General features: G+C 38.6%; 1 protein-coding gene across 6 annotated transcripts in view; it reads left to right on the top strand.

Moving 5' to 3' along the window:
* Positions 1-16,622, top strand: part of TSNARE1 (t-SNARE domain containing 1) — a 461,696-nt gene that overhangs the window by 268,625 nt on the left and 176,449 nt on the right. For all 6 annotated transcript variants that reach the window (XM_042870286.1, XM_042870289.1, XM_042870288.1 and 3 more), the window contains one exon: positions 8,836-8,908. In XM_042870286.1, the coding sequence (XP_042726220.1) occupies positions 8,836-8,908 (73 nt within the window). The remainder of the gene's footprint in view (positions 1-8,835; positions 8,909-16,622) is intronic.

Here is a 16,622-nt window from a genome sequence, read left to right as displayed (position 1 = left end):
TTCTGTAGTTGAGAAAGTAATGAAATCACTTCCCTTTCAATTCACATAGGGTAAATTGAATATTGAATAGCTTTCACCGTGGGCAGTGAGCAGTTGGGGACTTAATGACTTTCCAGGGGAAGAGGAGAGAGTTGGAAATGGAGGAAGCACTTTGCACAGCAGAATTCATAAATGCACCTGATCTCATCCATCACAGATGAGTTTGCTCTGCACCTAGACTAATAATTCCTTTGCTCTCCACACAGATGTTATTTCTTGGTTTTCTGATAAGAGCCTTTCTTGCTTGATATTAAAGAATCATAGAACCATAGAATCACAGAATAATAGAATGGTTTATAATGAAGGGGACCTCTAAAGATCATCTAGTCCAACATTTGGATCAGGTTACCCATAGCCCCACCCAACCTGGCCTGGACATCTCCAGGGATGGGGCATCCATAGCTTTTCTTGACAACCTGTTGCAGTGGCTCTAGAGCCTTCATAGTAAATAATTTCTTTATTTCTAATCTAAATCTTTCAGTTTAAAATCATTAGCCCTTGTCAAACTATATTAAATATGAAACTATTGTGCCTTTGACTTTAAGATAAAATAATATCAATACAACATTTGTTGTCAGGACTAAGTAAAGCAGACTAATATTTGTTTGTTTGCCTGTTATCAGAACACATCAGCATCCCTGCTTATCTTGCAGCAGAGCGATTAGCTAGGAGAAACATGTAAGATTTAGGTTCTGTTTTGCTCTACTGTAGACTGTAATAGGTTATGTTTGTGTCTCTGCAATTTGCTAATCCTTAAATGCCCAATTAATACCTGGTGTATGTTGGGGTAAGTAAGATCTTAAAAATAGGAGTGTATCTATATATATAGTTACTGTTTGTACAAGAGGATGTGTGTTTTGGGTTGGGTATAGAAGAATAAAAGTGTATGTATGGCTGTACAGTGCTCACATGTATGCGCATATACGAAACCAAATACTTTTAATAACTGCTGTCTTTAAGTATAACTTTGGGTGTAGATTAATTAGAAGTTCAAAACCCTGGTTAATAAGAATTTTTTACACGATCTTTGCTACTTCCTGTATGCTTCAGATTCCCAAATATAAAGGGAGGATACCTCTTTCAAATCAGAAATATTGATGAGGTTCTCCATTAACTCATCTCACATTTCCACATCTAAGTGTCTTTGAGAGGTCAAAGTATCTATTCCTGTCATTTGTAGTATCCCATTTCCCTGAGGCACCAGTTCACTTCTGACCTTCAGCATGGACTGGTAACTGATAAAGTTCCCATGAAAGAAAATATCTGTCAACGACCCTGGGGGTGTTCAAGGAAAGACTGGATATTGTGTTGAGGGATATGGTTTAGTGGGAGCTGTTGGTAATAGGTGAATGGTTGGTCTGGATGATCTTTTAGGTCTTTTCCAACCTTGGTGATTCTATGATTCTATGATCTGTCCTAAATAGTCTGGGATATATACATAGGTATATATAGGTATATAGAGGTATAGAGGTATAGAATACGTGGAGGATAATGATAGCAATGCATATTTGTAGGCAGTGTGATTTAAATACACAGTTGTGAAGCACCAGAGAAAAGTGACTAAAAGATGCTAACAAAATATTCACAGTTACATTCTGTAGCACCTCCGTGCTCTTTATCATACCTTTTGGGTGGTATCACAAAAGATGAGACTTCTTATTAACACGAAGTCTTCAGACAGGGTTGGATGGCTAAGGGGAGAGGAGCTTTCCAGGGGAACCACCTGTCAAACAAAATCCTCTTCAGATTGCTGCTGGTCAGAAGGCACTCTGAGGGTGATAGAGAAGGTGACTTGGAGGTCTTACGTCCAATTCATTCAAGATCATCAGTAGAATAAAGAGTAATCAGATGATGTGTGAGATATCCATTAGGGTGGACAAAGGGAAGTGAGCTGCATTAAATATGTTGATGCCTTTTCTGTTTTTACCAGTTCTGCAGTTGTTCTTCCTGCCTCTGCTTCAAATATGCAGTCATTTGGGCTTCCCAAGTGCCACCATTGCCCTCTTCAGTACACAGAAATTTGCTCAAACATTTGCACTGAGGAGGGTATGGTAGGTTAAACATATCCTTGGGTCAGTGCTAAGAGCGTAATGAATTATGTTTCCAGCTGGCTGTTCTGAGGAGCTCTATTCATCCCTGTTTTGGTCCTCTCTGCTAAAGCCTCACCTCTGCCTTATGAGATCGAGGTATGTCATAGAACCATAAAATGTCTTGAGACTGGAAGAGACAGACAAAGATCATGGAGCCCAACTCCTGGCTCCACACAGAACCACCTAAAATCCAAATCCTGTGTCTGAGAGTTCCTTGAACTCCAGCAGCTTTAGCTGTGCCCACTGCTCTTCAGTGCAGCATCTTTTTCTGACACCCACCTGACCCTCTCCAGAGGCACCTCCATGCTGTTCCCTTTGCCACTGGACCTGTCATCAAAGAGCAGAGCTCCGCGCTGCCCCTCAGCTCCCTTTGAGGAGCTGTAGGCTGCCATGACACCTCCCATCCACTCTCTTTTCACTGTTTGGCTTTTGGTGGTCAGGAAGAATGTTTATGCCACATGTCATGATTCCTCTGTCCCTGAGAAAATACGGGATTAGCATGCTGAATCTACACACAACTGTTTTAATTATGCAGGGCTGTGCTACACCTCCCAAGATGGCACCACCAACAAAACAGAGAGCGAGCACACACAAGTGAGCAAGGGAAAGAGAGTAACTCCCCACAGTGGCTCTTGTGCTGTCCCAAAGGAGATCTAATTCAGTCTGTAATTGCTGTTCTATATAGCTTCTGCCCTCAAAACAATTTTCTGCTGGTCTGCTGCTGCTTAGGTTGAATCAGTTTGATTTATAGAATGCTATTTTTTTTCTTCCCAGCCACAGACAAGAGAAAAATATTTGTTGAAAGACTGTTACAGTAAGATTTAGCTTCTGCACATCCAGCATCAGAGAAGCTTGCTGACTTCTTATATAAGCTTTTTTCTGTTCCTTCTTACCTGTGATTTTAAGAAGAGAAAGGGGATAGATGTACCTCGCATGGATTTGTCCTTCTCTGTGCTTTTTACATGTGATTCATATGTAGTGAACCAAAGAGTAAGAAATCCCCCAGTGATATTGTAAATATAATAGTATATGTGGAACATCTCAGCATCTTTTTGGTGGAACGTAGTATACACTACAAAGTGTTTGGGTTTTGTGGAGTTTTTTTCTTCCTTATTTTCCCCCTCAAGAATCACAGCATCATTAAAGTTGGAAAAGACCACTGGGATCATCTAGTCCAACCATCAGCCAATCCCCACTATGCCCACTAACTATGTCCCACAGTGCCACCTCTATGCTTTCCTTGAAAACCTCCAAGGATGGTGACTCTACCACCTCCTTAGGCAGCCTGTTCCAGTACCTCAGGGTAAGTAGTAAGGTGTTTTTGTTTGTTTGTTTGTTTGTTTCATTTTGGGGACATGAACACCTGGACATTATATTACATACTTCAGAATTTACTTCAGATTTACTTTATAGCTTGTTCCAAGATGGTGGGGCAGAATGGCATCTCAGTTGTAGATTTCAGCATCACCTGAATAATTGGCCAGCAAACAGTATAGATGTTATTTGGTAGTTCTGTAAAACGTGAATGGATAGTTTGCAAGTACACATATATGCCCATATGCTAAATAGAACAGACCAGTGATATTTCTGATGCCATTTTTTACACAAACTTAATCAAAGATCCTTAGAAGCACGTGTGAGTTATCCTTTGGGCTGACATCAATAAAGGATTCTGGAATTTTGCTAAGTAGGACAGAGAAAACATTGATTGTATATGATTTTTTTTTTTTTTTTTGCATCCTTTTCCAGAGAGCATGTTTCCCCTTTCTGGTTTATTTAGTGTTGCTTTTGTGGTTGGAATACAGAAGTGTCCTTAGGATATGAGTAATGTCAGGGCTGTGTTCTAAGTTTTCTGTATCAATAAATCTTCAGCTCATTAGTCATGAAAGTGGAAGTGAGGGGAGGTTTACTTATTTGCTGTCTTGGTGACTATCTCAGTAATGTTCATTCTGTGGGGAAACAGGCTGCTGGGATTTATGATAAGGTTGTTCCCATCTTGGGAACAATGTCTGAGTTTTACGACTCAACTTGTCCCCAGATTCATTTTTATAATGTTGAGATTGTGGTCTTGCTGAAGTGAAAAATGGGAAATGTAAAGTTTCAGTTTATCTGCAAACTTGTATTTCCAAAAGTTACTGTGCAAGAGTTGGAATTAAAGAAATTTTCCAAATTCTGGGTACTTTGCAGTGTCATTCTTCATTTACCAAGTCAGGTGAAATTACTCATTTAGTTTTTCCATAATTGCCTAGTGCTTTCTGTTCAGAACTTACTAAATGCATTTTCTCTGTCCAGAATAAATGCTCCAGTTTTTTAGAGTTCCAGATTCTTCTGTGTTCTATTTTTCTCATTTACATTGCTTGTTAGCTGGCAGGTCTCCACTTGCTTTGGTTATCTTTATCACATGACATTTATTTTCACTATATTCTGACTGTAATAATGACTTGTCTTACATAAACTTCTCCTTTGGAAAAAAAAAAAATTAAAACATGAATGATTTAAATCTGTCTCCCTCTTGCTGCCGAATATAGGGTCTGAATTGTTGACAACCAGTTGAGGCTGATGTTGATTAAAAAACAAGAAACTCCAACCTAAGTAGCTGGCAGGAAGAACACATTTTTGAAACGGGCTGCTGTTGTACTCCCAGTTTTGGTGGAGTCAAAGGGATTTATGAGGAGCATTATTTCACTTTCAATTCTGCGTACTGTGTGCAAAACTGGGGAAACCAATGCAATTTGATTCTGTTAACAAACTCTGATGCCTGGCAAGTTCAGAGGTACTTCATGATAGAGATAACTTGGCAAGGAGAAACAGAAACATAGCTGCTAGGTATATGCCATTATAGATGGTCTTTATTTCTAGCTATTTTTCTTCGCTTTTTTTTTTTTTTCTTTTTATTTTGCTTACATATATCAGGGCTTGGAAACTTCACATTGCCAGGTTAAATTATTCAGCATATTGCTTGCTTCAGGTCAGATTGCTTTGTACTCTGTGCCTTACAATTGCCTCTGTTGTTTTTTCTTACACCGAATAGCCACAATTTTTCCTTCCTACCACCTCAGAATCTGGTTTTAAATAACCCATATTTGCCAAACAATAATTCTAAGCATTGATACAATGATTTGAAAGTGATCTATATGCTACAGCCACAAAGTTGTTCGCAACTACTTGCATAAAAATGACAAATCTGAGACATAACAATTCATGCACAGTGTGAATTTCCTTTCTCATTCCTTCCCTTTTCCCCCTTCTCATCATAATATCCTGGGATCAGTAAGCAGGCAGCCCAATTCCTTACAGTAAATAGCTGAGGAGGGCCCTACGTGGACCCAGCTGATCTTTGTTAGACCAAATTGCCTACATAGTTTATTCCAGTGGAAAAACTGAGTGGAGGTGTAATTCAATATATTACAATAGCTTCCTTCTAACCTAATATATGTACAAATAAAAGGACAAGTTTTAGGCAGTGTTCACTTGAAGTGCTTTAAAAGAAGCAGAGTAAAACAAAACAGGCTGATTGAAGTGCAGGAAGAATTTTGTTTATGTTGTTTGTAACAGAAAGCGAAGACTGATGTCAATGGCAGTTTAACCAAGAGAGACAAATGAGCATTATGGGCTTTTTTTAGTGCTTTTTTGTTTGTGTGTTTATTTGTTTAATATTTCTTTAATCATCTTTTACTAAGCAGTTAAATGAGAGCAGAACAACACGTTCAAGTTAATTCTCATTTATTCACATTTTATTAAACCTTCTTCTTTCAAATATTTTTACAAATAAAAACCCCACAACTCCTCTATCCAAAAAATCACCACAAATTTCTCCTCATTCCTTGACAGTGATTTATGACCACAGTGGTCTGGTGTAATCAAAGTTACTTAAACATTATTGCTTTTAAAAAATATTCTACAGAATTTACAAGTTATGAATAATACCATACATAATTAAAGCTTCATTTGGGCTGACAAGTGAATCAATGAAGTGCATTTTGTGATGCATTACCCCATCTTTGTTTGCAGGTTTTGGTTGTGTTCTTTCATTTTTGTTGTTTTATTATGATTTCTCACAATTTCTCAAGTCTTTTGTTTCTCCTACTTCCTCAGTTATTCAACATTTTGAACATATTCACAAATTCACAATGGTACTCTCAGGCTTTATTGCCAGTGATTGTGATTCCATTGCATTTTATGATTAAATGTTCTGCCACTTACATTCTTATAACAAACTTCAGAAGGATGTGTATTCATTTTGTTATTCATTTCCTAAATTTATCCATAACAAATTCTGAATTCTTGAGAAGTGGGATGGCAACAAGCTGACATTTTAGCGTGATGGTAGAGTTGCAACAGAATCCAAGCAAACAAGTTAATTACTGTGCAATTAGCCCTGGGAGAAGCAGGTTCTTCAGAGCACTTTCAGTGTTTCAGAAAACATCTTGATCTCAGATATTACATTAGGCATATATTGCTGCTCCTCTGTTGTGCAGATGTAATGATGCTTTCTTGGTTGAGCTTGTGTTTGATTTTAATTTTATAATTCTTGTGTTATCCAGACAATTGATTCTGTGAGTGAACTGAAGTGAAGAAGTCTGGTTTGCTGTGCCCTTGTATGTGTTGTTTAGAGTTTTTGGTATCCATCAACTTGTGAAATATTTATAGAATCAGTGTACTCATATTTCTGTATTTTGGATTCTCTGCTGTCTAGTTGGCAAATTTTCCTTAAACCCATTTATCTACTCCTTCAATGGAATTCTTAGAAACTTAATATCTTTGTGCCACTCCATCAGATATGATTGCAATCTGCCAACAAAAAGTTTAGAAAGTCAGGAGTTGGGGATGTGTGTACGAAAGGATGGAAGGAAAAGCTGAAAAGATACGTCAAGAGGGCATGAGAACTAAAGATAAAGGACACAGAAGTATGGATTAATGCCTTCTTCAGCTTACTGTACTGGTAAGACCGTTCCTCAGGAATCTCTGTGTTCTGAGAGTAGAGGGAAAGTCTGCAGCAAGGAAGTTTCTTGATGACAGAGCATCAGGCCGAGGGACATTTATACCAAATGAACATACCTTCATCCTTGGAAACATCCAGAGTCAAGCTGAAGGAGGCTCTGGTCAGCCAGACTGAGCTGTAGATGTCCCTGTTCTCTGCAGGGGAGTTGGACTAGAAGGTCATTAAGGGTCCATTCCAACTCAAACAATTATATGATTCTGTGATTAAGCCCATGAGACCCGATTGGATGAACCAAAAGCTTTGGAGTTTTCCAATGTCATTGTGAGACCACTCTTGATCATATTTGAAGAATAGCAATCAGAGGATGTTCCCAAAGACTGGAAGAAAGCAAATGTAACTAACTAACGTGATAGCTTTTTACCATGAGATGGCTGTCACAATGGGTGAGTGTGAAGCAGTGCATATTTATTATCTTGACTTCAGATCCTTGCTGTTGAATATTAGGTGGTTGTGCTGAAATCACAACCTTGATAGGCTGGGGAAAGGTTCAGTGGAAGAAACCTCATGAGATACAGTAACTGGAAGTGACAAGTCCTGCCCCTGGGGAGAAATAATTCCAGGCACCACCATTACAGGCTGGGGACTGGCTGTCTATATGGAAAGCTTGCAGAGAAGAGGTATTTTCTTCAGAAGTCTCTTCGAACCAGGCTCCGAGCGACCTAATCTAGTTGTAGATGTCCCTGTTCATTGCAGGGGAATTGGTCTGGATGACCTTTAGAAGTCCCTTTCAACTCAAATGATTCTATGATTTTGTGATTCTGTCGTAAGTGCAAATGGGCAGCAAGCTGAAATTGAGCCATCAGTGCACCATTGCAGGAAAGAAGGCCAGCAGCATTCTGGGCTTCTTTGTTGCCTTACTGGTAGCGCATTTAGCAGTGTCTGCATTATTATGTCTGTTATTGCTAGGTTAATTGTTTTTATAAAAGGCAGTGACATAAAAAGTCAACATATGCTCACATTTGCTGTTGTATATGGTAACTGTTCAGATAATAGGGAAACAAAGTCTCTGGAGATTGCTGTCTTAGAACTAGGAAAATTTCTGTTTAATCTATTAATTTTACTTTTGGTACATTTAGAAATATAAATTAATCCATTCATCAAGCACAGCCTGATTGATGGATTGATTTCTTGATGGTCTACCAATAAAGAGATTCAAATTCAGTGATTTTTTGATTGGAGCAGCATCAATTTACAAATAATTTTTTTACCAGATGAATGCCATTCTAAAAATGGGCTTCTCCAATGTAAGGATCTGCACTTTAGGATGAATAGTTTGCACCAAATGTATCTTCTTTTTTTTTTTTTTTTTTTTGAAGGTAGGTTTTTTTTTTGAGGTAGGTTTGCAGCAGTTGTTTTTATTGTTGCTTTTTTCCTCTTAGGATTCTGCAGTTCTGAAAAGCAACCGTAAAATCATATCATTTTACCTGTTTCTTATAGAAAACTCAACTCAACTGGCTTACTTAGATCCAATAAACCATGCCATTGTTTAAAGGGGTTTTTGATTTACCATGGGTGTATGGAGCACTTGATCTTTTTCTTTTAATTCTACATAGATTTTTTTTTTCTTATTCTTTCTCTTCTTTATTTTATTTTTCCTATTTTTTTTTCTCCTTTTTCTTCCTACTTTTTTTTTTTCTTTTTTTTTTTTTTCTTGTTACAAAGCTTGGTTACAAAACATGTCTTTTATGTTTTCTATCTTTTCAGAGTGACATGCTGGATGTGAACCAGATCATTAAAGACCTGGCCTCCATGGTGCATGAGCAAGGAGACACAATAGGTAGGTATCACTGCTGAAGTATGTTTTGTTGTGCTCCTAGGCCATTCCAGTGTGTTGCTGTGTGTTCTCTCAGAAGAAACTGCATTTAATAGTGATGCTGCAATTAATTTTCCTGTGTTTTGTGCCCTTAGTGATGTTTTGATTGACAAACTGCTCTATGCAACAGCGTTCTTACATTTGGATTAGTTAGATATATTTAGCATAAAAAAAGATTCTGAGGTGAGAAAAATTTGTTCAATTTTGACTACAACAAAGAAGCTGAAGAATATGTAGCATTAACTATAAAAGGATTCTTTTTTTTTTTTTATTCCTACCTGGAGTTCTAGTTAAAAAGCAACAACACCAGTAGTAGTTACTGTCATTATCGTAGGGTGGCAAAAAAATATATATAAAAATAATTAAACAGCTTGCTTCCCCTAAATGGAAATTTCTCTCCACATTAAGAAAGTGTTTGACTAAATCTATAGTATTCAACCATTATGACATACATGCACACATAGTCTTGAACCTTCTGCCCACTAGTTGACCTCTTTTTATTCTATAGCAGCCAGTGGCTAAGAACATTGTGGAGGATTCTTGGGAATGGAGGAGATGAGAGAAACTGTTAGACATGGAACAGATTACCCAGAGAAGTGGTAGATGCACCGTGCTTGGATACACTCAAGGTCAAGATGGACAGGGCTCTGAGCACCCTGATGTAGCTGTAGGTGTCCCTGTTCATTGCAGGGGACTTGGATCAGACGACCTTTAAGGGTCCCTTCCAACTCAACGATTCTATGATTATTTTCAACAGCAGCCAACCAGTGACCATCATCTTTTTTTTTTTAATAGAGTATAGTAGAATAAAACACAGTGATCTGTTCCTTTTAAACTTCTTGAACTTTTCTCTTTGTTACTGATGTGTTCTGATGCAGCTAAAAGCAATCAGATATTTTTTTCTTCTTTCTTTTTTTATTTTTTTGGTGGGTTTTTGTGTACGACAATACTATGAAGCACTTCTGAAGCAGTTTCCAGTTCCAAATTTGTGAGCTAACAGTCCTGAAGCCATGATGAGGGTCTTAAACATCAGAGAAGTGAGGTTTGGGAAGATATTACTAACCTGCATTGCTCACTTGGAGTACTTACAGAGCTCATGGGAGCTAGATCAAGTCCTAAGGCAGCCACATGTAAATTATAAAAGAAGAAAATCTTCTCTGTTGTTTATTAATCTATCTGAATTGTTTTGCCATGCTCAAACCTATGCAAATTTCTATTAGCATCACATATCTCCTTTCACACTGAAATGAGCTTGCTGCATCCCACTGAGAAACACCACTCAGGTTTGCAAGTGCAGAACAAAATCAAGATAATATCTACCAATTCTTTCTTGTTTTGATTTTTTTTTTTCTTTTTTGTTTTTCTTTTTTTTGGGGGGGCAGCTTATTTTTTATACATGTACAACTTCAGAGCCTGATTCGTCTCCAGAATGTACATCAGATGTTAATGCCTTGAGGGACATGAGAGCATACATCAGTTAGCTTCAAGATCCTTGTAACCAATTTTCTTAAGGCAACGTTTATTATTTTAGAATGTTGTTCATGCACAGAAGTGACCTAGTATTAACTAGCCTGTGAGAAAATTGTATTAAATAGTGTGTTTGGGTTTTACACTATCAGAAGTGTTTTTTCTTCCATTTCACTGCAGCATAATTTTTTTTGTAGCTTCCTCAGAAGCATCTTCTCACTCTGGCAACTATTCAAAGTATCTTCCCAACCAGTTGCTGAAAGATCCCATTGTATATCTTTTGACATTCATATTACATAGACATAAGTGAGATTAAGAGTCAGTTGTTGAAGAGAATTGAAACTCCCACAGTGAAAATACAGCAGAAATGATGATAAGGGACAGTTCTCTTGACACTTGTTTATTGCATCCCTCTTACATGCATGAAATGAAATCTCTGTGTGTGTTAATTTAGAAGACACAAGAAAACTATATATCCAGGGAATCTGAGGTGCATCATTCAGCAAAAAATAAAATCCCACCAGGGCTGTAGAACGAACAACTTTTGTTCACCCTGAGCTGGGGAGAATTAATGGGAAGAACTTGTCTGAGCCATGCATAGCACAGGAAGAGTAACCCAGATTTCTTAGAAAAACCTTAAAGGAAGTTTTGCTACTCTGTGGGCCATTTCCTTAATGAGAACATCCATAACACTCCGTAGAGTAGAGAACAATTTCTGTCAGGCAGGGAGGAAATAGATGAGGGGAAATGCAGAGATGGGGCAGTGCTTCTCTGTTTTTTTTTTGTCTTCTGCAGAAGTGTACATTCCAAGTTGTGGCATCTCTTTGATAGGAATATTTAACTAAGCATTATGGTATCAGTGAGCCCAAAGCTCAAAGCCAAAACAAGCTGGTTATGTTGGTTACCTTGGAATTTGCAGAGTATTTTCAACACAGATTTAGAGGAGCTCTTGGCAAAAGCATCTCTGTGAAACCTTATTGCAAATACAGGTAATGGGATTTCTCCTTCTCCCATAAGCAGATCCCATCTCATGCACTTTCTATCCCAATCTCAATCCAGTTTTCTTCCCGAAGTTCCTTTCTGTCTGTGTCAAGTTTCTCCATTGCATAACAGACCGAAAGTCTCTACAGTAATTTCCATTGAAATAATCAAGCTGAATGAAGTTTGTGTTATGCTATGCTTAACTGTCGTCGAAACAGGTCCTTCAGAAAAAGCATCCAAGCTACGAATTAAGCACTTTGCTCTTGGAGAAGTAAATTATATCGGGGATGATTGCTAGTGCTACGAGTCGCTCCCTTTCAGGCTCACAGATAGCTACTCAACTGAATGAAGTACAAGTCCACAACAGCAGGAACGTTCCCAGTGTTTTATACCGAAAGTCATTATTTTACAACTGCAGGCTTGTCTTTCCATTGGCCATACTGGCATAAATAGGCGTAGTTTCATGAAGTCAAATTTATTATTGGTGTGAGGGAAAAGAAAATCCTAAAATCCTCATGTCATCTGAAGGATGCGTTAATAACACAGTTATCAGTATTTCTGTTACTGCTGATGAAGACAGATGTGTACTTATCTACCTCTGTAGGCTTCTGTTTGCACTGTTACAGAAAATAAGGATGACCTGAATAATACAGTCATTGCATTCTGTTTGCCAGTAGCAAAAGAAAATGCTTTTCTTTTTTTCATATAGGAGAACTTTTTTCTCTTCTACCTGTGTATGTAACCTCACTAGTTATGGCAAAATAAGGAGCAAAATCTACATTCGTCATCTAAATTGTCTCAATTCAGCTTTCCCTGTTTGCGTCTTTGTCGCTTTTCACAAAGCCACAAAGCCAAAAAGCATCCATGTTGTTTTGAAAATGCTACATGTTTAGGATATTTGATACTTGTAAAACGTCATATTTCTTCTGATGTTGGAAAAATTTGGAACCAACCTTAGGACAGTTTATCTGTAACCTTCCCCCTCCAATGAAATATCAAAAGACTGGCCAGTTAATTTTAAGATCACAGCAGCAGGACGTGGGAATTAGTCTTCTAATTCTTTGTTCATACATACAATCTTAGAATGGAATCATAGGATGGCTTGTGTTGGAAGGGATCTCAAAGATCACCTACTTCCAAGTCCCAGCCATTGTCAGGGCTGCCTACCACTTACTCAGGCAAGGTGGGTACAAATTAATATTTTCAAAGTGAATCTCATTGTCTGGAAGAAGATCCTACTGCATCATGGAAAATACTTTCTCTGACTTCCTTTTCTTTCATTTCTTTTCTTACTCAGGGTCAGATCTTCATGCAACTAAGATTTCATATCTTTCACTCTTGAAATCTGCGTAGTACATATTTGAAAATCATGAAGTTAAGAACCTTCATAGCATTATTTAAAGTGCATGCTCTCTCACTTCACAGGCGTTGTTACTTGGTATCTTCCAGGCTAGAACCCACAGACCTGCCAAGATAAATATAAACATGGCAGCTGGTGCTTTCCTTCAGTCTAAGAAGAAATTTATGATGGGGTCAATATATTCAGTCCTTGAGTTATGCTGGTGTTTGCTTACATAACACATTGTCTGTTATTGCCTGATGATAATAAGCCTCTTTCAAAGAAAGAGTATTTGCATGAGTGCAAACGTGATACTTATTTTGGAAGCTTTCGAATAGTAATGGTTTTTTTTTCCCCTTTCTTTCTACAAAGTCAGCTCAGTTCTGTTGCCTGTTTTATCGTTATTGCTTTTCTGACCTGAAGGCTAGTTTAACATGTAGACACTGTCAAGAGTCAAAAGGCTTTGCACACGTGTTCTCCAGGTTGACTGCCTGAACAGCATGACAAAGAGTCTGTTGTCATACGCAATAATGCAAGCCAAGCAGGGAAATCATCCAACTGGATCCTTAACTAAACTCTCCAGAGTTATGTGTCTCTGCTGGGACATCTGCAGAAAATGAACACATCTTGAGAGTGGTCCCTGAATACCTGAATGTAACAGCTCTAACATCTGCGTTTAGCTGAATGTGGTCTGTGAAGTCCCTCATTTGGTTAAGTTTTCTAAGTGATCTCTGAGACACTATTGTGTGAATGGAAACATTGATGTTCTTATTGGCTCCTGATTAATTGGGAAATCTCCCAGCCATCTTGCTTTCAGCCATTTGTGGCAACATGAAGTTACACATCAATGCAGAGCACAGCCCATGCAGGGAGTATATACAGGAAGGAATTTTGGAATCAGTGATTTTTCGCATACTAAGCACTTCCCATTTCTTCAAACAAAACTCCGTTTTCCTTCTACAAACTATGTGTATATTCTGTTATCAGTTTAATGTAAACTTGTTACTTGTAAATGTAGTTCTTGTAAACTATTCCAACTGCTGAAATTGCATACCACTACTACTCTTAATTGTATTGTGGACAAGAATTTCAAGGGCACAGTGGTTTGAATACCACTGCTCTCACTTTCCACAAGTCCCTGGATCTGGACATCACTGAAGGGCCTGTAAGTTTATAGAATCATGAAGGTTAGAAAAGACCTCTAAGATCATCTAGTCCAACCATCAAACCATCATCACCATGTCCACTAAACTCTGTCCCTCAGTGCCACATCTTTATGTTTTGTGAGCAGCACTAAGGATGCTCCCTGAGCAGCCTGTTCCAAGACCTCACCATAATATCTAAGATTTTTTTTTTTTTCTTTTATCCAACCTGAACCTCTCCTGACACAATTTAAGGCCAATAGCTCTTGTCCTAATGCTAGTTTCTCAGAAGAGGCTGACCCCCAGCTTGCTACAACCTCCTCTCGATGATCTCTGGAGGTCCCTTCCAACCCCTACAATTCTGTGATTCTGTGATTCTGTGTGATTCCTTTCAGGGAGTTGTGGAGAGAGGTGAGGCCTCCCCTGAGCTTCCTATTCTCCACACTGAACAATCCCAGTTCCTTCAGGTGCTCCTCATAAGACTTGTGCTCCATGCCCTTTGCGACACTGGACACACAGCAGGACCCCAGTGTCTTTTTTTTTGTAGTGAGGGGCCCAGAACTGAACATGGTACTCAAGATGTGGCCTCAGCAGTGCCAAGTTCAGAAGGGCAGTTGCCTCTCTGCTCCTGCTGACTGTTCTAATACGAGCCAGGATGCCACTGGCTTTCTTGGCCATCTGGGCACACTGCTGGCTCATGTTTTACTGACCAGCACCTCCAGATCTCTTTCTTCCATGCAGCTGGAGGACCTGGCACTTGGTCTTATTGAAGTTGCTTGGTTTCATGTCAGGTACAGGTTGGTGATCATTGCTACAACTAAATTGCTGGAGTTGTGGGTGAGAGATAGCATGATGTTCTCTGATAAATACATTTTGCTTGAGATCATAGGCAGCATAAAAATGAGATGAGTATTTCTGCTTCTTTTCTGTTTCTGTTCTCTATGAGCATGAGTTTTTGTTTCGTTTTGCATGGACTTCTGCATTTACTCTTATTGCTGTCTGCTGGTAGGACATCGCTTGCTTGCTCATAAGGAAAAGAATAATGGGTAGCTGTAGATTTCTAAATTTACTAACGCCTAAAGATTTGTCTGCTGCTCTGTGTTTGACCTTTGTAATGAGACTGGGCTGGTGTACTTGTAGTTAATGAGCCAGCTAACTTTGTAAAAGAAGCAAGGCTCTTCCTTTTATGGGGTTTATTGCCACCAGTAGGATTCTTCTCACACCAATTTACTGAGTCGTCTTGGGGCAGTTGGAACTGCTGTGCTCTCAGTTTCTTGAAATGTTTTGATTGAGCAATAAATGTCATGCAGCTAGAAGCTGCCCAGGTGGTTGGTTTCTTTCTGCTGGGAGTTGTCATACTCTGCCACAAACACACTGCTTGGGAGGCCATGGCTTGAGCAGGTTAAATAAACAAAACAAACCATGTAACACAAAAGTTGCCAAACAACTTGTAAATTTCAGTGACTTTACTTTCTAAGTAAAATATATGGTCTTTCCAAGACAGCAAGCAAAAATAAAATGTATTTCTTTCTATGAATCAACACCCTAACATCATTTCTTCCTGTGACATAGACAGACATTTCATAGAATCATAGAGTCATAGAATGGCCTGGGTTGAAAAGGACCACAAAGATCATCTGGTTTCAACCCTCCTGCTATGTGCAGGGTCGCCAACCACCAGACCAGGCTGCCAGAGCCACATCCAGCCTGGCCTTGAATGCCTCCAGGGATGGGGCAATTCCTCAGTGGATTGACTGAACTGTAAGACTTGATCACTTACGCACCCAGCTGTATGATACGAGTGTTATGTTAACTGTAGACAAAAATGGACCTTTGAATAATGCTGTGTACAAATGACGTTAAGGTATTTACCCATTTATCTCATTATTCATGTGTTGGATTTGAAAAAGCAAGTATAAATAGATCATAGGACCATTTGAGTTGGAAGGGGCCCTTAAAATCATCTGGTACATCCCCACAGAACCTTTCCAACCCCTCCAATTCTGTGATTCAGTGTTACTCATTTTATTTTGGTTTTGTAACCATTAAAGCGAATACATTTTACAACAGTTTGAAATAATGTTTTCTTTAGTTTGAATATTTTAAATCACTTTTAAAAAATGTTTTGAGGTTACAACTCCCTGAAATAGTGTGTGCTAGAGAAGAGTATCTGCAATTTCACATTCCAACTATGTATTCCTTTTTAAACTACTTCCAGAGATTAGTGGGAAGAAAAAAGAAAACATGAGATATTCATAAATTTTCTTAGAGAAGTGTTGTGTTTGTTGAAATGCCTTTTTTCATCAGAAGAAGAAAACAAAAAAAAAGAAAATTTTAAGAGCAGTGAATTGATTCTTTTGCCATGACGTAACATCCTCCCATGTTCAAATTTGGGACTACAAACAGGAGAGCCTGAGAGCACCCAAAGCTAGTTGAGAGCATCGTATGGGGACATTGGATACCTCAGATTGCTGAGCAATGGGAAGATAAGCCATACCATGCACCAACAGGAGCATGTACATGAGCTGAATTCTGGTAAAATACCAGTTATTTGAGACCACTTGTTTCTCTATAAGAAAGAAAAGCGAATTGCTTTCCACCTACTAAAGTAGTCCTGCACTTTGCCCTTTAGCACTGAGCTATGATTTGAGGCACCTTATTCTCTGATAGGACGTGCTTTTTTGCAGTAGATTAACACAAGATGACGTTTGAATTTTAAATCCCTGGAAGATACATCCTGGCAGGCATG

Source organism: Lagopus leucura, unplaced genomic scaffold, assembly GCF_019238085.1.
Source record: "Lagopus leucura isolate 7727_CA_CO unplaced genomic scaffold, USGS_WTPT01 Super-Scaffold_100002, whole genome shotgun sequence".
In the NCBI taxonomy this organism is placed as follows: domain Eukaryota; kingdom Metazoa; phylum Chordata; class Aves; order Galliformes; family Phasianidae; genus Lagopus; species Lagopus leucura.
This window is presented reverse-complemented; position numbering and strand designations above follow the sequence as displayed.